The sequence below is a fragment of the Bufo bufo genome, chromosome 1 (assembly GCF_905171765.1).
Source record: "Bufo bufo chromosome 1, aBufBuf1.1, whole genome shotgun sequence".
NCBI lineage: Eukaryota > Metazoa > Chordata > Amphibia > Anura > Bufonidae > Bufo > Bufo bufo.
In genome coordinates, this window is record NC_053389.1 from 258788070 (window position 1) to 258815377 (window position 27308).

At 42.6% G+C, this 27308-nt stretch overlaps 1 protein-coding gene across 1 annotated transcript; it reads right to left on the minus strand.

Moving 5' to 3' along the window:
* Positions 1–9964: 9964 nt before the first annotated feature.
* Positions 9965–25214, minus strand: UPK3A (uroplakin 3A). Its single transcript, XM_040415635.1, has 6 exons — positions 25078–25214; positions 15123–15263; positions 14250–14466; positions 13909–13988; positions 12805–12937; positions 9965–10769 (listed from the first exon to the last, which is right to left on the minus strand). The coding sequence occupies exons 1-6, from the start codon at positions 25133–25135 to the stop codon at positions 10661–10663; spliced, it is 738 nt and encodes a 245-aa protein (XP_040271569.1). The 5' UTR covers positions 25136–25214; the 3' UTR covers positions 9965–10660.
* Positions 25215–27308: the final 2094 nt, after the last annotated feature.

Consider the following 27308-nt stretch of genomic DNA (forward strand, 5'->3'; position numbering starts at 1 on the left):
CAAAATATAGAACATGCTGTGATTTTCACGCAATGCAAAAGTGATGCGTGAAAACCACCGCTCAGGTACACAGACCCCTTTAAATGAATGGATCCAGATTTCGTGCGGGCGCAATGCGTTCGCATCACGCATTGCACCCAATGTAGAGAAACCCATGTGTTTATTGATCTCTCCAAATCTATGCAAGTTATGGAAATAGCAAAACGCGCCACCCTTTTTTTTGTCTCCATCTAGCTTTGACCCATGCAGGTTAAAGCGTACTTCAGTTTTCTAAAAAAAAAAAAAAAAGTCTGCATAATGGCGTTGCTTCTTTGTACAATCATAACTTTGAAGGAACTGGTGTTTTTTTGGGTTTCCCATAAGTCTCTTTCAGCCATATTATTCCCTAAATGCATTTCTATCGCAAGCAGTGGGTGTCTCCCTTTTGTTGAATCCTTCAGCATCTCAGAAAGCTTAAGAGGGAGAGATCAGACTTACAAACATGCAGGGCAATCCTATAATCTTTAAAAGCAGTGTAGAGGCAGTTGTTTTATCAGACTCAGTATCTCAGCTAGCTCTGACATGCCCCCACTTCCTCTCAGTCGCCTTCTCAGTGTCTGTTACCAGGGATGGATCTTGCCTGACAAGGGGCAGTAGACTGTGGGACCCTTAGTGGCCATGACTTTATAGCTTTTTTCAGGTAGATGTCATAATTTTTTTTAAATGATGAGATTTAGAAATTTGCTAGTTACACCATTTTCTATTATATGAAATTAAATTGTGTGAAAGTGCAGTGACCACCTCCCGTCTGCCCGTTGACTATAAATGTATAAAACTGTGCTAAAACAACCAATTTTTTGGTCACCTTGCCCCATAAAGTGGAATAATAAATGATCAAAAAACATATGTACCCAAAAATGGTACCAATAAAAACGTCAACTCTTCCTGCAAAAAACGAGGCCCTGCACAAGACGATTGGCAAAAAAAATATGGCGTTCAGAAAATGGAGACACCAAAACATATTTGCTTTTCAAAAATGCCTTATTATGTAAAACTGAAACAAAGAAAGAAAGTAGACATATTTGATATCATTGCGTCCTTAACAACCTGCTCTATAAAAATAGCACATGATCATCTACCCTGTCAAATGAATGTTGTAAAAAATAAAAACCGTGCCATAACAGCCATTTTTTGGTTACTTTGCCTCACAAAAAACATAATATACTGCAATTCAAAATCACATGTACCCCAAAATAGTACCAATAAAACTGGCACCTTATCCCCTAGTTTCCAAAAAGGGGTGACTTTTTGGGAGTTTTTACTGTAAGGGTGCATCATGGGGGCTTCAAATGGGACATGGCATCTAAAAACCAGTTCAGCAAAATCTGCCTTCCAAAAACCATATGGTGCTCCTTTTCTTCTGCGCCCTGCCATGTGCCCGTACATCAGTTCACGACCACATGTGGGGTGTTTCTGTAAGGCCTCATGCACATGGCCGTTGGGCGGGCGTGGCCATATTGCTGCCCACAAACGGCGGGTTGGCAATCCACGGCCTCCGGCCGTGTGCATCACGGATGCGGACCCATTCACTTGAATGGGTCCGCAATTCCGGAGATGTGGAACGGAGTCACGGAACACCGGAAGCACTAAGGAGTGCTTCCGTGGTGTTTCTTTCCGTTGTTCCACACCACAAATAAATATGACATGTCATATTTTTTTGCGGTGCGGACAGACCACGGACCCATTCAAGTTGAATGGGTCCGACCCGCTGCACAGATGTTGCCCGTGCATTGGGGACCGCAATTGCGGTCCTCAACGAACAGTACGGCCGTTTGCATGCGGCCTGAACCGCAGAATCAGGGTAATAAATATTAAGTTTTGTTTGGCTGTTAACCCTTGATGTGTTAAAGAAAAAAATGCATTAAAATGGAAAATCTGTCAAAAAAGTTAAATTTTGAAATTTCATCTCCATTTTCCTTTAATTCTTGTGGAACACCTAAAGGGTTAACAAAGTTCGTAAAATCAGTTTAGAGTAAGTAGAGGGGTGTAGTTTCTACAATGGAATCATTTCCACTATGTAAGCCCCAAAAAGTTGACTTTGGAAATTTTCTTAAAAATTAAAAAAATTGCTTCAAAAATTCTACACCTTTTAACATCCTAAAAAAATAAAATTACCTTACCAAAATGATGCCCACATGAAGTAGACTTATGGGGAATGTTAATTAATGAATAGTTTATAAGGCATCACTATCTGTCTTAAAAGCAGAGAGATTCAAATTTAGAAAACAGTGAATGTTTTCAAATTTTCGTTAACTTTTGATTTTTTTTTATAAATAAAGGTAAAATATATTGACTCAAATTTAACACTGTCATGAAGTACAATGTGTCTAGAAAACAATCTCAGAATGGCTTGGACAAGTAAAAGCATTCCAAAGTTATTACGACATAAAGTGACATATGTCAGATTTACAAAATTAGGCCTGGTCAGGAAGGGGATAAAATGGCCCGGATGTGAAGTGGTTAAGGAGCCCCCCCTCCCCCTTGTTTATAGGGTCGCTTTAGGCCGAGTTCACACAAATCCGCGATCCGTCCGTTCCGCAAAAAGATAGGACCTGTTCTATCTTTTTGCACTCCGTAGTTCTTCCGAGGGGTCCCGTTCTGTGCGGCCGTTCCGCAATTCCGGATTTGCAGACCCATTGAAGTAAATGGGTCCGCATCCGTGATGCGGAATGCACACGGAACTGTGGCCGTGTATGGCGGCCCGCAATACGGCCACCAATCACACACGTTCGTGTAAACTAGGCCTTAGTGTACAGATATTTTGACACTATCTATCTGGGAAAGCTGTTTTACCCTCAATATAGCACCCACAACAAATCTCACTTTCCTATCCTAGACTGCTCTGTTGCAATTTTGTTAGTACATATGCAGTCTCCTTTCATGACAATAGATAGTGACTGTGTATCTTCTGTGCCCCCCCCCCCCCCCCCCCCTATATATTGATCCTAGAGTCGCCACTGCATGCCTCCATTCACATGAATGGGCCTGTGGTTCACCTTGGATCCTCTTATTTACACCATAAACAAGTTCTCCGAGCCTGTCCTTAGAGTAGTCTAGAAGTCTTGCTCTGTTCACCCGTCTGCTGACACCTGATACAGAAACCGATACATTGTCACGTACAAAAGCGAAGAAACAAGAACAAAACAAAAAATCTATTCTAACCGCATTCCTTTATTTTTGTAATATGTATCCAAAGCCCGATTTGACCTTAGAAGTTACCAGCCTAATGTTGGCCACTATGTGCGGGCCATCTGTTACATGGTGGCAGGATGATCCATATTCTTATGGAATAATGGAAAATGCATCATACCTTTTCACTGTTGCTTGTCATTATCAATAACATTAAAACATTCAAAGCGGAACTCAATATCTATTGAAACCCTTTAAATGCACACCCCACTCGGAAATAAGCTGGTCCAAGCTCAGATCCCACTGTTAGGCCTTTTTCAGAAGAACATGTACAGTGCGGAAAACACATTCTGTGTGGGAGCGTGATTTCCTGTTATGGACACTGCTCGTTTCACAGGATAACATGGTATTATATTGACTTATAATGTTGTGTGCCTCTGTATGACCTGACTACTACTGAATAAGAACTCATGCACACGACCGTTGGATGTTTTGCGGTCCACAAATTGCTGTTTCGCAAAACACGGATACCGCCCGTCTGCATTCTGTATTTTGCGGAATGGAACAGCTATCACCTAATAGAACAGGCCTATCCTTGTCCGTAATGTGGACAATAACAGGGTATGTTCTATTTTTATTTTTTAATGGCCATGCGGACATACAGAAACGGAATACAGTACACACTGTCATTTCCCTTTTTTTGCAGCCCCCATTGAAGTGAATGGTTCTGCAAATGGGCAGCAGAAAAAAGAGTGGACACGGAAAACAATACGTTCGTGTGCAAGAGCCCTTATACTGACATAATGCTGTCAGTATAATTCTGTATGTTGTGCCTTTTCATAGGTATATGCATTGATATCCAATTATTCTAGTCAAGATGCATGTTCATTGCCTTTATGTCACGAGGGTGTCAAGACCCACGCCTGACTCCGTTATACCCGGGGTCAGGAAGTCACAGCTGTTGGCTGCGCGCTCTATGTAAGATAGGGCTGTTTCCTTATGGTAGCTTTCTGGGTTTGCTTTGCAACGCTTTTTGGCTCACTCAGGGATCTGTAGCTCCTTCTCCTCAGCTGTTCCTTGTCCAGCACTCCCAACCTCCTTATATTCCCCTCTCACACTTCTCTGGTTGCCAGATATAGAGCTTCCTGCCTGGACTTCTATACTGACCCTCTGGAGCTGTGTTGCTGCGTTCTCTGGTTGTTGGTCCAGAACGTTACCCTCCGGATCCCTGTTGGACCTTTGTGGTCTGCTGTGGTCGCCCACCTGGGTGTATGTGTTTGTCTGTATTGTCTGTCCTCTCCCTGGTGTTTCCCTCTTAGTGTCAGCCGTGCGGACTAGCGATCCCACCGGCCCGTTCACTATCTAGGGCTCATTCTAGGGAAAGCCAGGGTTTAGGCACGTGATCGCCGCACGGGTGAGGAACCCGTCTAGGGATGTCAGGGCAGTCAGGTGCCAGCCGCAAGGTGAGTCAGGGGTCACCACCTTTCCCTCTCCCTTGGGCAGGGCTTTCCCTTTTCCCTCCCTGTGCGTGACGCCGGTCATTACACTTTAAGAGCCATGCTCGACTATATTTACAATTTTGTATGTCTTGAGTAGGCCAAAGTAAGGTCGCACAAAGGTTTCTGTGTAAAAAGGTTTCTACTCTTTAGTGTTATTCTTCTCATTAATGTACCAGTCTGAGAAGAGGCCTCTCCTTATAAATTTATGACGGGAGATAAAGATAAGCTCTATGCAGCTGGTGATAATTACCTATACAATTTGGTATTTATTAATGAAGCTAAATATATAATATGTATGTATTCATTTAATGAGCCTTAGTTAGTCCTTAGCATAAGACAATCAGTAGGACATATATATTTGTTTATATTATATTGTTATATGTTACGAAGACCACATGTATCCAGTATATTATATATATTTCTCATTAGGAGAATATTCGTCTCTAAAAGAGTGTCTGTAAAGATGTGTGTTTTGTAACAATTAATCACATCTTTGGTATGACAGGAGGTACGGATATCTCCGTGAGAAAACAAGGCCATTCATATCATCATGATCCATAAATCAACAGTGTGAGAAACATTCAGAGAGACGCCTAGACGTCTGTCTCTAATTGCTACAAGTGTCAGAATTAATCCCTATAGCTTTGAATTAAAGCTTCTAAGGTCAAATGTATATAATACGTTTTATTCAGACTTACATAAGTTTACGCTTTATACTATGATGCAAATAGATTACACAGCCGTGCCACCTAGGTATGAGTAGGTGACATTACAACAGTAGCAAAAGTGCATTCTGGGTAAGGTTATGATGTCACATTTTTTATCAATAGTCACGCCCATCCGACAATGATTGGAAAGTTCCAAACTAGGAAGGTGTGTCTAACTGATAAGTTTGTGATCATAAACCATACACAGAGGGAGGAGAAAGGAGAAGAGAAGTTGAGCTCTCTAGAGGGGTCTATCAAGATGAAAGCCATGGTGAGATGCGCTATGATGGACCACCCAGCTTTCCTAGGAGCAGAAGTGAGATTCCTACTAGGACTTGGTAAGAGACACAGAAAATAATATTTCATTTTATTAAGACTTATACCATGTAGATTGGAAAATTAATTAATTAATTGATCATCTCCATATTGAGATGTAGTCTTAGGATATTGTGAGGCTTCATTCTACCTGCAGAAGAATCAAGACTCATAATCTAGCAAAGCATTAAATAATTGCTTATATATATATTGATAGAATATTCTTCGCCAAACTAAGTGATGGATTCCCACAGGAAAGACTTGTTTCAAGTCCTTCCCATTTAAGATATGGTCTAGCAAAGATCCTAGATCCCTGTTATTTGTCTTAATAGTCTTACCAAAGCCATATACGTGAAAATAGTCCAGGATGTGGTGGAAGGATACAGTTATCTCTTCTAAGTTATATCCTTGGATGGAAGTGCCCATCTTGAAGCCATGTGATGTGTAGTTGGTTAGAGGGGGGCAGAATGTATTTAGCATTCTATAATGATGTCTAGGATTAGACATGCCCATCCTGAAATCATGAGGTTTTCTCTGAACAGAAGTGATGTATATAACTTATGTTCATATTTTGATATCCTAACCTAATAATAGCTTGGTTATAATGTGACAAGTTATTTCCACTCACATGTATTGTTAAGCTTGTAATGCTTTATATTAACGCTATATATATTCATTTGCATGTATCATTGTGTTTATTTACTTATATATGTTTATAATCTTGTAACCAATAAACCTGTGTATTATTGTATAATGCAGAACTACATGTTTATCATTAACGTCATCTCACGTCAAAAGAACTTATTTATCTGAGGAAATAGTTGGACTCAGATGTGAATGGTATCAATTAGGTCGTCTACAATTCACAAGGTCATGATTTTAAGAATTTGACAAATTTTATACATTTAATTTTTTTTATGGTTAATTATTTTTATGACCATAATTAATAATTCTTAATTGAATTATTATCCCCCGACATGTAGCAGTATGGTCCTACAGAGATAAGCCATTATAATACCATGCGATCCTGTGAAACGAGCAGTGTCCATAACGGGAAATCACGCTCCCTCACGGTGCACTGTACACGCTCGTCTGAAAGAGGCCTTACCATCTTCTGCCATGTTGCACTGATGTATCAGAAGATAAATAGTCACGTTAGGCCACTTCCTAAGCTTATTAACACACAGACAATAGAAGAAGAGACACTTGGAGTGAAGTAATGTGACTGCAGGATCAGACTACACAGGTTTGTTTGTAGTCTGTAATAATGGAGACCATTAGATCTGCATATCAGCTGTATACACAGTATAGTAGGATATTTTTCATTATTTTAGATGCTTTGGAGAAAAAAAACAGAACACTGTATGGGTCGGTAGGAGCGATACAGTGATTGCTTGACCCCTTCGAAAATCACAATCTGCTGCGCAGGAACGATCACCAGATGAACGAGAATTTGCTTGTTCATGGGGTGAGTACCAGTACCTTTTACACAGGCAGGTTAACGGGAACAGGCGTTTATACAAAAGCTCATCGGTCCGTGTAAAGGGACCTTCAGATTTATCTGGAACTTGGGCTACAAGCACCTCCATGAAGTAAAGATGATTAATCTCTGCAACATATTTGAGGAAGGGGTAGTTTCCAGTACCTTAGGCTTAGTAGTCTAGGAACTGCCAAAATTGGTGAATTGTTTCTTATAGAGGACCAAACTCCTCCCCTGACATGTTTTAGTTACCAATTTTATTCCAGGTTTAAATGACAATTGTAAGTAGAGATGAGCAAGTTTCATGTTATGAAATTCGTTCACGCTTCGTTTGGTGGTAAAAGCAGAATTGCGTTATGGATTCCGTTACCACGGACCATAACGCAGTTCAATGACAGAATGCCTTTAGAGGCATGCCGTTATTCATTCCATCATAATAGAAGTCTATGGCTTGCATAACGGATCCGTCCCGTTTCAGTTATGCAGGGGAGTCCTCGTCTGCATAACGGAAACGGGACGGATCCGTTTTGCAGCCCATAGACTTCTAATATGACGGAATGCCTCTAAAGGCATTCCATCATTGAATTGCGTTATGGTCCGTGGTAACCGAATCCATAACTCAATTCTGCTTTCACCACCAAACGAAGCGAGAACGAATTTCAAAATATGAAATTCCCTCATCTCTAATTGCAAGCTATAAAAGCTCTTTGAGCACATTTTTTGTCAAAATTGTGTAGGCCTATCTACCAATTACATAGTGGTCTCTTTAGATGGGAACCTACACTATAAGGCCTCCCGCACACAAACTTTTTTTTCCTTTTGCGTTCCATATACGGAACCATTCATTTCAATGCATCCGCTAAAAATACAGAAGGTACTCTGCATGCCTTCCGTTTAAAGATAGAACATGTCCTATTATTGCCCGCAAATCACGTTCCGTGGTACTATTCAAGTCAATGGTTCTGCTAAAAAAAACTGAATGCATACGGAATGCATTATGATGTCTTCCGTATCCGTTTTTGCTGAACCATCTATTGAAAATTTTATGCCCAGCCCAAATTTCTATGTACTTACTGTTTAAACATTATTGTATGCTTCCGTTTCCGATCCGCAAAAAACGGATTACAAATGGAAGGCAGAAAGGAAACACTACTGAAACAAAAAAACGGATCAGTTTAAAACGGACCGACAAACCATACGGTCGTGTGCAGGAGGCCCTAAACTTCCCTGGGCTTAGGCCCATAAAATTCAGGGCAATGTTGGACCCAGCTAGACTATAGTTTACACTGCTCAACAATGAAATTGCAACACCAAGAAGGACAACATGTAAAGTTTGCAAATCAAGGAAGTAGCTGGTGTTGCTTAGATCTACAAATGATCAAATTTTCAAGCTAGCTCCAATCTGTGGCACGTGGAAGGGGCATAAAATCCAGATTTAAAGCAACGTTTTTTTAGCCACATGAAACAGCACAAATTGGATCAAGTTGTGTTTTATGATTGTGCAATGCCTCCTGTTTGTCCACATGCCAGTTATCGCTATTTGTTCCAAACTAAGAGACAGAACCCTTGGACCGAGAGACTTTGGTTTATCATTCTGGCAGATAGCTATGCACCTAGGCTGAGATGTCTGCATTGTTCAACGTTGCATGTCCCATTGGTTGGGAAAACAGCAATGAACTTAAATGACAGCAAGAGATGCACAGAGGCGAACCTCTGCACGTACAGATCATCCGATTAGAAGAATGGTGCAGAGTGAGCAGACATCACATTCCAAGCCCAGGGTGGCAAACAGCATCTGCACAAACCATCAGAAGACATTTGCATGATAATGGGCTACAAGCCAGATGTCCAGCTACAGTTTTTTCCATTGGTGTCATACCTGCTTTTGTCTTGGATGCACTAATAGCTGGAGATTGGTCTGCAGACCACGATGGCAATGCATTAAGAGGCCTTCACAAGGAAACGTCAAACCCGTCTTACTGCTGGGATTATGGTGTGTGGTGGCATAATAAGTAGTCGGACCCTTCTAGTTTTCAATTCAGGCACACTAACACTTGGGCAGTACATTGATTTGGCTGCAGAATGAGTGGCATGGCTGTTTCTGCAGTGTTCCAGAGGCCATGCCAATATGCAACGCCAGGTTGCATGTTGCTCACGATACTGTTAGAATCCTGTGTGGTCTAAACGTACTACCATGGACTGTAGCGTCTCCAGACTTTCCTCCCATCGAGTACATCTGGGACATCATTGGTTAGCAATTGCAAAGGGAGCAGCCAGCAGTGGATCTTGATGATTTGTGTGCCCAAGTACATTCAGTATAGCAAAACGTTCCTCAGACAACCAATAATAACCTCATTGATAGCATGCCAAGGTATGTAAGTGTGTGTTTGTTTGTGGTGCTTATAATCTATACTGAATAAATCAAGAAGTTTTGATTATTTTTTTCATTATTTTGTCCATCGATTCTGTGACTTCCATAATTCCACAACTTTTCCTTCTCAGTGTTGAAATTTCACTGTTGAGAGATGTAATAACAGCCTTTGACAGATTGGTAGTGGTCCACAGCCCAATTTGAGGCAGCCACTACTCCAGATGTACAGTGCAAGAGACCAGGTTAGACCAGCACCTCCAAACTATATGAAATGAATCTACAGACACATGCTACCATGGATGACATGTTATATTCATCTGTGAGACTGGTCACTTACACAAAACAAAAAAAAATTATTTAGAAAATCCAAAAACATAACTAAACGATTCAAAATTTGCTTAAAAACAGCATAGTCCTTCTAACACTTGCAACTTTTCGATGTTTGCACTTTGATCTTTTAACACTTTGGCAGTAATCAAGTACAAGAAAAGAAAGGAGAAGGAGCGGCTCCCTTGGTAGAATTCATCTGTACACAAGATATCAAATATAAACTCTACGAAGTGATTTTTATCATTAGTACCTGAATTGATACAATACAAAATAGATATTAGTATGAAATTGAAAAAATTGGATCCTAAGGGGTGGGAGGCATCATTGTGTGGCAAAGTGGCTGCCATGTTACACACTGGTAAAAGGGGAGGTGGGCTACACATGCAGAAAACATCATTAGCCAGGCACTTTATGTAGTGAGACTTCCGTTTGAAAAAAAATGTAAAAGGGGTCAATTAAAACTAGAAAAATTTGGCTATTTCCAGAAACAGCACCACACCTGTCCACTGTTCATTGCATCATCGCTACTCACTTTGAGTTGCAATACTGGACACAACCCATGGACAGGGGTGGTGCTGTTTCTGGAAGAAAGCAGCCATGTTTTTATAATCTTGTATAACCCCTTTAATTTATCAGTCAACCATTATGAGAACCACATCATAATAGGTATTATGGACCCTAGAAATCATCTTTCTAACATGATTCAATCATCATTTGACTTGTACAAAAGCCTCAAAGGGATTGTCAACCGAAATTCTTTGGAGCTCCTTCAGGCTTCCGGATGAGTAATCTAGTGTTCTGAGACACCGACGCTCGACTCTCCCACTTCAGGCTTCTGGGCCACATTATGAGTAGACCGACTTTCATGTCTTGTAGGTTCTAGTTGTTTCATTGGTGTCCTGATTGGAAAAGGAAGAAATATTTGTTGAATAAGTTAAAACATTGTATATAAGAGATCATCTTCCATTTTAATAGAAAAATCTGATTAATAATGCAGGCCGAGATGGGCAAAAGTACAACAGGATTGATACTGGAGCTGTTTTCCTTCAAGGGGTTATCAGGGATTGGATATTGATGACCTATTCTGAGGATAGGTGATCAAAAGAAGAGTCCTGGAAAACCCCTTTAACAAATATTGTTTTTTATATGAGGTTTTTCAATATGTCCCTAGCTACCAGTCAGTATACTTCAACCTTCTTCTTGTGAATGAGGGTGGAGAAGGACAAAGAGGAGGCTGCTTTAACCCTATTAATAAGATTTTTGTAGAAGTAAATGAAAAACCAACTAAACAGAATTCAAGATCATACCTCTCTTAAATGACCTTAAAGGGATTCTGTCACCAGGTTTCACCCCCTCCAGATAAAAATATAGTTATGTTCAGGGAGCTTTCACGATTGCTAATGTGGTCTTATAAATGTAATCTGAAGGCTCATTTTGCTCAAAAATCGCTATTACTGACCTGTCAATCAACAGAATAAGATGCCCAAGGGGATGTAAATGGATCCAAGCTGCCGCCCGCACCCGCCGCCGTTCGTGCCCAGCTCCGCCTTTCCCGACCTCAGCGCCGCCTCATAATCCTGTGTGACGCCTCCGGCTCTCCCTCCCTCCCCCCTCCTTCTGCTCTAACATCTCTCGCGTGCGCACAGGGCTCTGCCAGTGTGCAGGTCATCGAGAGGTTGAGCGAAGTGCCGGCGCATGCGCACTTCGCTCGATGAAGCCGTACGGAGAAGTCTGCACGGGCGCATCAGGCAGAGCCCTGTGCGCACGCGCGAGATGTTAGAGCAGAAGGAGGGGGGAGGGAGGGAGAGCCGAAGGCGTCACACAGGATTATGAGGCGGCGCTGAGGTCGGGAAAGGCGGAGCTGGGCACGAACGGCGGCGGGTGCGGGCAGCAGCTTCGGTCCATTTACATCCCCTTGGGCACCTTATTCTGTTGATTGACAGGTCAGTAATAGCGATTTTTGAGCAAAATGAGCCTTCAGATTACATTTATAAGACCACATTAGCAATCGTGAAAGCTCCCTGAACATAAAAATATGGTTATCTGGAGGGGGTGAAACCTGGTGACAGAATCCCTTTCAGATGTAATGTAGAAATATAGGCAGAATTATTACTGTTCTGCTACAGAGATCCAGGCAAAAAGTAAAAGCCTTAGGGCTCATGCACACAGCCGTTGGTAGGCCATTCTGTGCATTGGGGACCACAATTTGTGGTCCCCAATGCACGGGCAACATCCGTGCAGATTCTGAACTTGAATGGGTTCGTGATCCGTCCGCACATCATATTATTATTATTATTAATAATAATAATATATATATTTATTTTCAAGTGAATGGGTCTGCATTGGTGATGCGGGGTGCACACGGTCGGTGCCCGCATATTGCAGGACGCAATATGTTCACTGCCGGGCAACGGCCACGTGCATGAGCCCTTATGTTGATATGTTTGGTATGCAGATGCCAATAAGTAGGCTTGATTAGGTACTAGGCCATTAGACTGAAACTAAGGGCTGATTCAAACTACCAGCTTGGGAAACATGGTCCATGTATCGGCGGCACTTTTCAGACCGACCTGAATTGACTGCATCATAGTGTTTTATAAAACACTATGATGTAGTCAGTTCGGGTCAGAGAGATGTGGCCGAAACACAGACTGCACACAGTTATGTGAATCAGCCCTAATTGTCTAAAGGTTCACCTAATAAGCATCGCCATACTACATGCACGCTCTGCTGGGCATACATATTCATTTCCCTGGGGAGAAGAATAAGCTGCTGCCAGACCCCTCAGGGGATAGTTGAAAGACTACTGCAGAAACAAAAAACTGAATCCGTTTATACTTGGGGCTCTCCTTTGTGAACACTGACCACTTGGAAGACATGCAAGTTTCAACATAAACACATATATACCCAGATCTTGAGAAGCAATGTACTCACATAATATTTGTAATCACTGCAGCTACTAGACCTGCCAAGACCAAGAAAGTCAACACGCTGAGAATGGAGGTGAGGACAATCATCCCACCACTTCTTCTACCAGGCCAGGTGTCTATGTTTGCTGGAGATTTACCTGCCACAAGAATGTAGAAACTTTTTAAAGAACGAGATTACACACAAAATTGAGATTAGAAGGGTTTGTCTGGTTTAGGCCTATTGCACACGACAGTTTTTTTTTCTCCGTTTACTGGCCGTTTTTTTGCGTTCCGTATACGGATTCATTTCAATGGTTCCGCAAAAAAAAAAAAAAAAAAAACGGAATGTACTCCGTATGCATTCCGTTTCCGTATTTCCGTTCTAACATAGAACATGTCCTAATATTGCCCGCAAATCACATTCCGTGGCTCCATTCAAGTCAATGGGTCCGCAAAAAAACGGAACACATACGGAAATGCATCCGTATGTCTTCCGTTTCTTGCTGAACCATCTATTGAAAATGTTATGCCCAGCCCAATTTTATCTATGTAATTACTGTATACTGTATATGCCATACGGAAAAACGGAACAACGGATCCGTGAAAAACGGACCGCAAAACACTGAAAAAGCCATACGGTCGTGTGCAATAGGCCTTAGAAAGCCCATTTATTAATTATTGATTAGTAGAGCGGGGTCCTCTGCTCAGGATCCTCATCTTTTTTTTAAATTGTGGAGAGCCAATACAAAGACAGTCTCCCTTTCTGGAGGTCCCAGCATGCCCATGTGTTGCACATACAGGTACATCCCACTGATATGTCCTGCGACGGCACTGCAGGGGAACTGCATTTTTATTTTATTTTTTATAATAATGATGTCGCACTAAGACATGACAGCTGCAATCCATCCGTTTTTTGTGCAACTGTTGCGTTGCAGTGCGACCCCATTGACCATCACTACAAAATATGTTGTGCGACATAACATGTATCAATGTAGAAGTACCCTTTTTGGCGTACGACACATAGTCGTGTAGCCATAGCCTAAAAGGCACAACACCTTACCAGTGATCAGTGGAGGGCACACTGGTCATAAAGACATGCGTACAGCCATTATAACATATTGATCCTTACCTTGCTTAGTAGTGATTGGAGCGGACCATTCTGACTCATCCAAGTATTTATCAATTGAATTAAAAAATACATACTTAAAACTAAAAAAAAAAAAAAAACACATTAGTTCAAATCATCATCAGATTAGCTCACATAATAGGCCAGATTCATAGCCAAGTTTTCCATCTCCTGGAGTTAAGATTCAGTGCGCTTTTGTAGTCTTCTATACAAATTTCTTGGCCAAGGCACAATTCTACCCTCCCCTACGACACTTATCCCTGAAACAGAGTCACTCTTGTATATCGGTTGTGTATAGTACTGCAAAGGATGGCCCAGTTTTACATAAATTATTGGGTGAATACCTGTAAGCCGTGTTGCTGGCGAGAGGTCCGTTGCAGATTGTAGTACTCAAACAGCTGTCATTCGTTCCCACACGATAGACATACGTGCTGACATCAGCAATTGAGAGGTTTGGAGGACAGCTGGGGTTGGCAAATTTGTCTGCTACATATGGTGCTGTACTTCCACCACTCGTGTTTCTGTAGTAATTTGTCAGTGCAATATTCCAGTCTGCAGAAGCTTAAAGAAAGACAAGATATTCATAATGTTGTTCATACAGGGGCCATGTTACAATAAAGTCTTGTCCATAGAGGGTGCTATTATAGTAGGCAAAGTAGTTCTATTCTATAAAGGGGGAAATATTATTGGCGTTATATTCTTGTACATAGAAGGCAGTATAATAGTAATCATTTCCTTGTACACAGGGGGTAGTATAGCAGTGTTATTCTTGTACATAGGGGCAGTGTTATAGTAGTTATATTCTTGCCGATAGGAGTCAGAATTAAAGTACTTATATTCTTGTGCATACTGTAGGAGTCCGTATTATATTAGTCATATTCTTGTACATAGGGGCAGTATTATTGTAATTATATTCTTATACATAGGAGACCGTATTATAGTAGTTCTATTCTTCTACGTAGGAGCCAGTATCACAGTAGTTATATTCTTGTACATAGGAGCAGTATTATTGTAGTTATATTCTTTTAAATACTGTAGGAGACAGCATTATAGTATCCATAGACGGAAGTATCATAGCAACCGTTCTTTAAATCAGGGACGTTAATACTTATTACAGCTTTTTAACTTTATCAGTAGATGTTGTGTCATTGGCTCCCAGGATACAGACATTTGGTACGTACACAGACCAATATGAAGCAATCAGTTAACAGACTTACAGGTTTTCACTACGAATAAGGCAACCCTGGCTGGCGAAAGCGGTGTAAAGAAGCAGAAGGGTTTCTCTAAAGTGATGGTATTCAAGGTTGGATTGATTTGGCAAACAGATGAACTGCACAATAAAGGTACCACGGCACGTGCTGGTCAATAAAAAGATAAAATGGTCAAATTAGTTGCAGTCAGTGATATATTTCTCTCATATTGTAATCAACCTTTTAAGAATTATGTTTTCCTAGAACAGGGATCGGCAACCTCCAGCTGTTCAGAAACTACTACTCCCAGAATGCTTCATTAACTTATATGGGAGTTAGAAGAGCAGCCGAGCATGTTTACATGCTGGGAGTTGTAGTTTCAAAGCAACCGGAGTGCCGAAGGTTGCTGATCCCTGTTCTAGAAGATCAGTCATTTGTCCAACTTCCCTGCATGATGTAAGGCACCCTGCTGTGGCAGAAACCCTCCTCTCTCTCACAAACTCACTTCTTCTTCCACTATATGAGACCAGGCACATTATGCTTTGCCCCCTCACAAGGCCCTACCCTATAGCCGACTGCAGATGAAAATATAAGGGATGAAGAGTAAATTAACACTTTGTTCTCTGTAGGGGAACATGTCCAGCTGTTATAGTCTGCCAGCTCACAAGCAGAGGTTAGTCCACTAAACATGCCTTTTACAGATTTATCACATAAATATTTTTCCATTCATGTGTGTTCGAAGAGAAAAGGAAAGGTGGAGTTAAGCAGACATACACTGGCCTTCCTTTACTAGCAATTGCTCCAGACCCCCCTGATTTGACCTAGACATTATCCTAATGGCATTTTTTCTTTTTTATAAGTGTAATGAAATGCCAGGGAATATTTAAACACTGCTATGGCTATATATACACACACATTATATGCACTTTAAAGGGGTTCTCTGGGAACAAAAATACTTCCATATTACTTTATTATAAACATATTTCCAAACAGTGATGGCCAGTTCGCAGTGTTCGTCAGCGAACACATGCGATCTGCCATCTTGACTGACAAGTCCGGCGAGGCACAGGTAAGTCCTTGCCTGTGCGCGAGACGGTCCGAAATGAAATGCGGTCTCCGGGAGCAGGCAGTTCCGAGAACAGCCTCCGGGGGCCGTTCTCGGAACTGCCTGCTCCCGGAGACCGCATTTCATTTCAGACCGGCTCGCGCACAGGCAAGGACTTACCTAATGCCTCGCCGGACTTGTCAGTCAAGAAGGCAGATCGCATTTGTTCGCTGGCGAACACTGCGAACTGGCCATCTCTATTACCAAATACCTTCCATTAGTTAGAATGGCCTGTTTTGTCTAGGGAGCAATCATTAGGAGAAATAAAATGGCCCCTTTCCTATTAGTACACACAAAACCTCTCCTAATCACACAGCAGGACAAGTTAATTCACAACATTGAGCTAAATACCTACCTCATCCTCTTCTCTGCTCATCAAAAATTATGTAATGTGCGGCTGTGGTAATGGAGACTGCACACAAGTGCTGCTACTCATTACTACACCCCCACCTCCTCTCTGTACTTCATGTCTCCTCATGAACACCAATCCTACAGAGATTCAGCTGAATATCTTATCAGCTGTATTCAGGATCATAATCCCTGACAAGCAGAGCAGAGGGGAAGATAAAGCAGCTCTTTAGCTCAGTGTCCTGAAGTAACTTGTCCTGCTGTGTGATTAGGACAGGTTGTGTGTACTAATAGGATGGCGGCGATTTTATTTCCCCTGATGATTGCTCCCTAGACAAAATGAGTCATTATAACTAATGAAAGGCATTTGGGAATATGTTTATAATAAAGTAATATTTAAGTAGTTTCAATAATCTTATTTTCTTAATTACTGGAGAACTCCTCTAAGGGCTCGTTCACACGACCGTTGGTGTCCCGTTCCCGTATTGCGGACTGCATTACACGGGCTCCATTCTGTTGTCATTCCACATCACGGAGGCGGACCCATTCATTTCAACGAGTCCACAAATCCGGAGATGCAGAACGGAAGCACTACGGAGTGCTTTCTGGGGTTCCGTTCCGTGCCTCCGCACCGCAAAAAGATAGAACATGCTCTATCTTTTTGCGGAACGGAGGGATCGCGGACCCATTCAAGTGAATGGGTCTGCGATTCCCATGCGCCTGCCCCACGGAAGGTGCCCGTGCATTTTTCACGCAACGCAGGCCCCATAGAAGTGAATGGGGTTGCGTAAAAATCGCAAGCATCCGCAAGCAAGTGCGGATGCCGTGCGATTTTCACGCACGGTTGCTAGGAGACGATCGGGATGGGGACCCGATCATTATTATTTTCCCTTATAACATGGTTATAAGGGAAAATAATAGCATTCTGAATACAGAATGCATAGTAAAATAGCGCTGGAGGGGTTAATAAAAAAAATGTAACTCACCTTAATCCACTTGATCGCGAAGCCCGGCTTCTCGTCTGTCTCTTTTGTTGAACAGGACCTGTGGTGAGCATTAATTACAGGAACAGGACCTGTGATGACATCACTCCGGTCATCACATGATCTTTTACCATGGTGATGGATCATGTGATGACCGGAGTGACATCATCACAGGTCCTTTTCCTGTAATTAATGCTCACCACAGGTCCTGTTCAACAAAGGAGACAGACAAGAAGCCGGGCTTCGCGATCAAGTGGACTAAGGTGAGTTAAATTTTTATTTTATTTTTAACCCCTCCAGCGCTATTTTACTATGCATTCTGTATTCAGAATGCTATTATTTTCCCTTATAACCATGTTATAAGCGAAAATAATACAATCTACAGAACACCGATCCCAAGCCCGAACTTCTGTGAAGAAGTTCGGGTACCAAACATGCACGACTTTTCTCACGCGAGTGCAAAACGCATTACAATCTTTTGCACTTGCGCGGAAAAAATCGTGGGTGTTCCTGTAACGCTCCCGCAACGCCAGTGTGAAAGAGGCCTTAGAGCCTTTAAAAAAAAAATATGAATGCAGCAACCTGACTTCTGGACTTTCCTAAGGCTACATGCACACGATCGTGCCATCTTTTGCGGTCCGCAAACCGCGGATCCGCAAAAAACGGAAGCCGTCCGTGTACAATTTGCGGAACGGAAGGCCCATTGTAGACATGTCCGCTAAACGGACAAGAATAGGACATGCTATATTTTTTTTTGCGGGGCCACGGAAAGGTGCAACGGATGCAGACAGCACATGGAGTGCTGTCAGCATCTTTTGCGGCCCCATTGAAGTGAATGGGTCCGCATCCGAGCCAAAAAAAACTTGGATGCGGACCCAAACAACGGCCATGTGCATAAGGCCTAACTAACACAAGGCAAAAAAACAGAAGTCTGTTTACTAGGCAACAACCCCATTTGTGCCGGTATACATCCTTGTAAGGCTACATGCACATGACCGTGTGCCCCCGGCCCCGTGGCCTTATTGCGGCCCGCATACAGCAGGTCCGCAATACATGGGCACTGGCTGTGTGCAATCCGCATCACGGAGCCATTCACTTGAATGGGTCCGCAATCACAGAGATGCGGAACGAGGCACGGATCGGAACCCCACGGAAGCACTACGGAGTAGTTTCTGGCCATGCCTCCGCACAGCAAAAAAGTAGCGCATGCACTACTTTTTTGCGGTGCGGTCTGTCAGTTGCGGATCGCGGAGCCCATTCAAGTGATTTGATCCACATGCGGCTGCCCCGCGGCAATTTGCGGTCCGCAGCACGGGCACGGAGCCCTAATGTTCGTGTGCATGTAGCCTATAAGAGTGTTTCCTAGAAGTTTCCCTTTAAGGAGGACAAAGCAGCCCGGCAGACCCTTTTTCCAGGGCCTAGTGAAAAAGTCTGTGTACGTTGCAGATTTCACATTGTACAGACCGTTTTTTTCATTGATATACTGGACAATAAGGGGCTAATACAATGACATCCACACATATTCCGCCACATGTGCAGATACCCTAAGAACTCTAGGGTATTACCTCTAGGAGATTGTGTGTGAATGGGTTAGATGTGCTGTCCCTTTAAAGGGGTTGTGTCACTTAAGCAAGTGGAATTTATCATGTAGAGAAAGTTAACGCAAGGCACTTACTAATGTATTGTGATTGTCCATATTGTCTCCTTTGCTGGCTGGATTCATTTTTCATCACAATATACACTGCTTGTTTCCATGGTGACCGGGACCGCGGCCTCACATAGGCTGGTGCACGACCACCGCTGATGGGTTGCAGGGTGGTTGTAACCATGGAAACGAGCAGTGTATAATGTGATGGCAAAAATTGCTAACCAGCAAAATAAGCATAATGGACAATCACAATACATTAGTAAGTCCCTTGTATTAACTTTCTCTACATAATAAATGTGATTTGCTGAAGTGACACAACCTGTCACGGTGGGGAGTGGGGGAAACCCCCCACCGTACAATGCCTGGGATAAATAGGATGCCACCAGGCCAGAAACCATGGATAAGAGAATGGGACACCTCCTAGCACATCCCTCATCCTATCCCTGACCTCCTAACTGTATGAGCCGGCCTCAATGGTAGGGTGGGGGGCTCATTCTCCGGAACCTGGGCCCTACTGACCCTAGCGATCCCTCTATGAGTAAGGTCAGGGTGAGAGACAGCCTGCTCTTCTAAGACACGGAAGAGCAGGAGTCTCTGCAGGCCTAACAGCAAGGAGAGGAAGCAAAGTGGAACAGAAGGTAAGTATCCAGTGGCAAGAAACCACTGAACCAAGAACAACGGAATACTTGGTGACTTACATGCCGCAGCTACTGGAAGGCACCTAAGAAGAACACACCGAGAAACTGGAACCCATACAAACTCGCTGCAATCCAAACACTAAACGGATGCAGTACATACTGACACACAGGAACCAGCACTCCAGCAACAGCTCATAGACTTGACTTTTGGTTACCCCTCCGAGGAACCATGAGACCCCCTTCCAGAGGACACAACAGACAAACAGGGGAAATCTCAAAATCATGCTGATCACAAACACCACACCAACCAGACATGGAACACCAAATGACATACAAATGTCACCTTGAAAATAACACACCAAACTCACAGCCAACAAGTAAGGAAAGGCATAGGCAAAGAGACAAAGGGAATGACATTGCAGGAGACATCGATGGCAACTGGGATGGCTCTCAGCTAACAGAGATAGGAGTAAGAGATATATATATATATATATATATATACATACACATACACACACACACACACACATATATATACACACACACACTCACCTAAAGAATTATTAGGAGCACCATACTAATACGGTGTTGGACCCCCTTTTGCCTTCAGAACTGCCTTAATTCTACGTGGCATTGATTCAACAAGGTACTGATAGCATTCTTTAGAAATGTTGGCCCATATTGATAGGATAGCATCTTGCAGTTGATGGAGATTTGAGGGATGCACATCCAGGGCACGAAGCTCCCGTTCCACCACATCCCAAAGATGCTCTATTGGGTTGAGATCTGGTGACTGTGGGGGCCATTTTAGTACAGTGAACTCATTGTCATGTTCAAGAAACCAATTTGAAATGATTCGAGCTTTGCGACATGGTGCATTATCCTGCTGGAAGTAGCCATCAGAGGATGGATACATGTTCTCATTCTGTTTACGCCAAATTCGGACTCTACCATTTGAATGTCTCAACAGAAATCGAGACTCATCAGACCAGGCAACATTTTTCCAGTCTTCAACAGTCCAATTTTGGTGAGCTCGTGCAAATTGTAGCCTCTTTTTCCTATTTGTAGTGGAGATAAGTGGTACCCGGTGGGGTCTTCTGCTGTTGTAGCCCATCCGCCTCAAGGTTGTGCGTGTTGTGGCTTCACAAATGCTTTGCTGCATACCTCGGTTGTAACGAGTGGTTATTTCAGTCAACGTTGCTCTTCTATCAGCTTGAATCAGTCGGCCCATTCTCCTCTGACCTCTAGCATCCACAAGGCATTTTCGCCCACAGGACTGCCGCATACTGGATGTTTTTCCCTTTTCACACCATTCTTTGTAAACCCTAGAAATGGTTGTGCGTGAAAATCCCAGTAACTGAGCAGATTGTGAAATACTCAGACCGGCCCGTCTGGCACCAACAACCATGCCACGCTCAAAATTGCTTAAAATCACCTTTCTTTCCCATTCTGACATTCAGGAGATTGTCTTGACCAGACCCCTAAATGCATTGAAGCAACTGCCATGTGATTGGTTGACTAGATAATTGCATTAATGAGAAATAGAACAGGTGTTCCTAATAATTCTTGAGGTGAGTGTAAAATATAATAATATATATATATATATATATATATATATATATATATATATTATATTTTACTTTACACTCACCTAAAGAATTATTAGGAACACCTGTTCTATTTCTCTTTAATGCAATTATCTAGTCAACCAATCACATGGCAGTTGCTTCAATGCATTTAGGGATGTGGTCCTGGTCAAGACAAGCTCCTGAACTCCAAACTGAATGTCAGAATGGGAAAGAAAGGTGATTTAAGCAATTTTGAGCGTGGCATGGTTGTTGGTGCCAGACGGGCCGGTCTGAGTATTTCACAATCTGCTCAGTTACTGGGATTTTCACGTACAACCATTTCTAGGGTTTACAAAGAATGGTGTGAAAAGGGAAAAACATCCAGTATGCGGCAGTCCTGTGGGCGAAAATGCCTTGTGGACGCTAGAGGTCAGAGGAGAATGGGCCGACTGATTCAAGCTGATAGAAGAGCAACGTTGACTGAAATAACCACTCGTTACAACCGAGGTATGCAGCAAAGCATTTGTGAAGCCACAACACGCACAACCTTGAGGCGGATGGGCTACAACAGCAGAAGACCCCACCGGGTACCACTCATCTCCATTACAAATAGGAAAAAGAGGCTACAATTTGCACAAGCTCACCAAAATTGGACTGTTGAAGACTGGAAAAATATTGCCTTGTCTGATGAGTCTCGATTTCTGTTGAGACATTCAAATGGTAGAGTCCAAATTTGGCGTAAACAGAATGAGAACATGTATCCATCATGCCTTGTTACCACTGTGCAGGCTGGTGGTGGTGGTGTAATGGTGTGGGGGATGTTTTCTGGGCACAATTTAGGCCCCTTAGTGCCAATTGGGCATCGTTTAAATGCCACGGGCTACCTGAGCATTGTTTCTGACCATGTCCATCCCTTCATGACCACCATGTACCCATCCTCTGATGGCTACTTCCAGCAGGATAATGCACCATGTCACAAAGCTCGAATCATTTCAAATTGGTTTCTTGAACATGACAATGAGTTCACTGTACTAAAATGGCCCCCACAGTCACCAGATCTCAACCCAATAGAGCATCTTTGGGATGTGGTGGAACGGAAGCTTCGTGCGCTGCATGTGCATCCCTCAAATCTCCATCAACTGCAAGATGCTATCCTATCAATATGGGCCAACATTTCTAAAGAATGCTATCAGCACCTTGTTGAATCAATGCCACGTAGAATTAAGGCAGTTCTGAAGGCAAAAGGGGGTCCAACACCGTATTAGTATGGTGTTCCTAATAATTCTTTAGGCGAGTATATATACAGTATATTTTATATATATATATATATATATATATATATATATATATATATATATATATATATATATATATACACATATACATATACACACACACACACACACACACACACACACGACCACACCCGACCACACCCAGCTCCACCAAGCACACAACTTAACCCTGTGCACACCAGGAGGGAATGAAAACAGCAATAAAGGCTAAACACATGCACACAACACGTTACCACTGGCAACCAGCATGAGCGGCAAAGTGTCACGCGCACAACAGAGAGGACATGACAACCCATTTAAGGTTAAGGGACAGTTAAATTGGGGGAATGTGTGTATATACATAAACTGGTAAATCATGTTTACTGCTGCTCTCCTCAAAGGGGTTCTCTAGGACTACAAAAAGACGACAGTTTTTTACCAAAAACAGCACCACCATTAAAGTGAATGGGGCTGAGCTGTAATACCACTCACAACCTGTGGACAGGTGTGGGGCTGTTTTTGGAAGAAATCAGCCATCTTTTTGTTGTACTGGAGGGTGGAGGAGGCTGCAGGGTCGACGTGCCACACACGGTATTACAGCAAATTTTCTGTTTAGGCTTTGCTCCTGCTTATCCAGCGTTTATATTCCAAGTTTTTTTTTACCTTGAGATACTTAATGTGCTTGTAGCGGTAGGCGTATGCTCTGTTATTTCTTTCTTTTGTTTTTTGCTGCTGCTGGTGTGGCCCGCTGACTCTGCGGCTCCCCTTTTTTGTCCTCTCTTTGGAGGGGGGGGGGGGTCCATTTTCTGCTATTTTTTATTGTTTGCTTGTTTAATGCATTTCTGTCATATTGAATAAGACATCTTACTATTTCTATCCGGAGGTTTGTGTTTACTTGATATCGGTTACGGTCCTGGAGAACCTGTATAAACTGAAGGTGCTGGTCCCTCAAACACGTTATATGAACGTTTATTGCGATTACTGATATCCGTAGTAAAGTTCAACCTGCATTGGAAAGCGCTGGCCCCAGGATACTATTCGTCTTTCGGACGTGCAACTCTACGCCCAGGTATCTGTGTTTTCTCGATGTGGATTCATAGACCCAGATGCAAGTCCTACAGTATTGTCTACCTGTCTTCCAACGCCCATACAGCTGTTGTGGCCTTCTATGATGTTGCCTATGTTTTTCCTACTAGATCATGTCCAAATATCCCAGATGCAGAGCTCGTTACAGTGTGTCAGCGCCCTCTCTTTTTACCAATGCTGTACTTGTGTCAACTGCATATGAACAGGACAAGTTTTCAACCTCTAAATTGAAACCTAATGTTTTCACTCACTGACAGCAAGCAGAGATCCTGCAAGCAGAAAATGGTGATCAATCACCGCACAAAGTTTTATCAGGAAAAGGCAGGACTTATGATTAACCCTTACTGTTAGCGCCCATATGTAGAGCTCATGATGTACCGCTAATTGCCAGGTAAATTATGAATGCTGCCTGCGGCCACTAACCGCAGTTGGGGCTCCATGTTAAGGTTTTTTGAATGGATCATAAATGGAGGGCACATATAACGGAAAAAAGCTGGAGGGAGGGGGGGACACATCAAGTCCTGCACTCCAGAATTCTGGCTTCAAAAAAGTCACAAAATATTGTAGAGCTTTGCAACTTTTAAGCTTATTTGCGCCAAAAAATTGTATCATTTTGGATTTTTACACCACTAACTCCAGTTTCGAAAAGTGGATGTTGTTAGTTCTGTTTCCGATTTATCAACTGAGACTTTTTAAAGCCACAATAAATAAAATAAAAAAAGGGGAGTAATCGCTCCATACAAAAGTGTTATGCCAAGTTTATCAAACAAGGTGCATCATTTGTTTAATTTGGCTCAATTTATTCCAGTGTAGGTTAAGGAAAAAGGGATTTCAAAAATTACACTCATTGTAAATGACCCACTAAATGTTCTCCTCTACTTAATTCCATTTCTGGCTTCAAAAACCAAAATAATTTTATTTAGTGGAAACTCAGTCTAATAGCATTCTCAAATGGTTGACCATCTGTCCATACTATGAACTCAGGTTATTACAATTGAAAAATCTGTGCATGTTCAGATGTAGCAGAGCTGAATTGGTCATTAAAGGCTACGACTGCACAACAAAATGCAATAATGTTTGTTTAATGAGGCAAATGTTGCACGGCAATCGCAGGAGTCCCGGCATGGATGGAAGACGTGCAATTGTCACTTTTTGCCTAGTAGGGAAACAGGTTGTGATAATCCTACTGTCACCTTTGAGTCCTAGCCTAATTGTTTAGTGCAGTCTGCTCTCACTTTGTGCTGTGCTGTGTCAAATGACAAACTCATATATATTACAGTCTAAGCAGGGGAGAAGATGAGGGTACCAAAGAGATGCACACAAGTCACTTACCCAAATCATTCTGCAATAGGGCAACCGCAAGGACAAGCAAGCACATCCAGGCTCCCATAGTTCTGAAGTCGCAGAGATCCTGTATCCAGCACAACAACTAAAGCCCTATCTCCACAGCTTGAGAAATGACCTACAGGTGTCTACTGACCTACCCACTGCTGCCGACTCCTCCCAACCTCTCCAGCCAGTCACAGCTCACTTAAAAACACTGGTTTTCTCTGCGGGATGTAGGTGTGACACAACAAGGTCTAGGTATCCAGAGATAATGTCATAGCGAGACCTCTTTCACATGAGCGAGTTTTCTGCCCGGATGCGATGCGTGTTGTGAGCGGACAGCATCCAGACTGAATCCTGACCCATTCATTTCAATGTGTATTTGCACATGATGAGCATTGTTTATTACTGATCATCTCTGCTTTCAGGAAGAATCACAACATGTTCTATATTGCGCCTTTTTCACGCAGCCCTGACCCCATAGAAGTGAATGGGATTTGTGTGAAAAACGGAAGGCATCCGGATGCAATGTGTTTTAGAGTGATGGTTGCTAGAAGGAGATGTGTGCCCCGTGCCTCTTGGTATGCATTTAGCAGTCCACAAATTTCGGATCCGCAAAATACAGATACCGTCCGTATTGCATCCATTTTTTACGGACCCATTAGCTTCAGTGGGTCCGTGGTCCACAAGTATAGGACATGTTCTATCCTTTTGCTGAGCAGACATACGGATGCAGAAAGCACACAAATCATCTATGTTCTTTCTGCATTCATATATATACGTTCCACAAAAAGATAGTGTGTTTGCACCACAGACCCATTAAAGTCAATGGGTCCACAAAAAAAAAAAAACGGACGGCACATGGACTACATCCATATTTTGCGGATCTGTGCTTTGCGGACTGTAAAACGGACACAGTCATGTTCATGGTGCCTAATTCTTCAGTTTTTTTCATGCGCTTGAAAAATGAATCAAAAACTGATTGCATTAGTGCGGAAAAAACTGAAGACACTGAACACAATCACAGACAAAACCGATTGAACTTGTGTTCAAAACCATCAGTTTTCTCTGAACAGACCCTGACTCATTCCGTATCGCTCATGTGAAATAAGCCTAAGGGTGCATTCACACGACCATATTTTTGGTCCGCATCCGATCCGCATTTTTTGTGGATCGGATACGGACCTATTCATTTCAATGGGTCTGCAAAAATGACTGTTCCATAGCCCAGAGAAAAAAAAAATTGCCTATTCTTGTCCCTTTTGCAGATAATGATAGGCAACGGATCCTCAAAAAAAATGGATGCAACACGGATGTCATCCGTATTTTTTGCAGATCCGCGTTTTGCACACGAGCATAATGGCTCAGTGGCCATACTGCGTACTGTAAGCGGCCGGTCCGCAATATACGGCACCAGCCATTGACTTGAATGGGTCCACAATCCGCAAAATACGACCACAGATAGGACTTTTCCTATCTTTTGCAGTGCTGAGGCATGGATCGGAAGCCCACGGAAGAACTGTGCCTCTGCACAGCGAAAATTTAGAACATGTTCTGTCTTTGGTCATGACTTGCGGATCACGGACCCCTTCAAGTCAATGGGTTCGCATCTGCAAAACGGAGTGCACACGGCCGGTAATTTAAGATGCCGTGAGTCCTTATCTGACCATGGGTCTATTGTACTGTGCTCACATCATCACGGGTGTACAGTTCAACTGCCCAATTTTACACCAATTTGAAATGTAATTTAGAGGATGAGCTTTCTGTTTGGGGGTTAAAAAGTATCAAAATCTCTTAAACTGAAATGAAAATTGTGTTTCAGTAGGATATGAAATCTCAGCGTTGGATTCCTAGTTGCAATATTGCATTCCCATGGCACAAACAATGGCATTCAACCCCATAGAAATGTATAGCTTGAATGTTGAGCGCCGCGCTGTACTGTCATGCACAGGAGTGCATCCTATTTACATACAGCAGTAATAGTGCTCCAGATGCACCCTGCTGCACGTTTTTATGCACAGCTTTTGTCACGGTTTTCCCGCAAATCTGAAACCAGAATTGCTGCACGTACATAGGTATTCTACCCTGGTCTATATTCTACATGTGGAACCCAAAAGAGTAACATATGGTGCACACATATGCCATCAAGGAGCAGGGGCGGACTGGGAACTTAAAGTGGCCCCATGTCGTAGGCGGATCCAGATTGACAGAAGGCAGAGCAACAAAAACAACAAACT

Excerpts from the sequence above, each read along its gene's own strand:
- UPK3A (XM_040415635.1), bottom strand. The coding sequence starts at position 25,135 with ATGGGAGCCTGGATGTGCTTGCTTGTCCTTGCGGTTGCCCTATTGCAG. Across the intron at positions 13,989-14,249 it reads GCCAGCAACACGGCTTACAG|TTTTAAGTATGTATTTTTTA; the intron begins GTATTCACCCAA and ends TTTTTTTTTTAG. Across the intron at positions 10,770-12,804 it reads GCAGTGATTACAAATATTAT|GACACCAATGAAACAACTAG; the intron begins GTGAGTACATTG and ends TTTTCCAATCAG.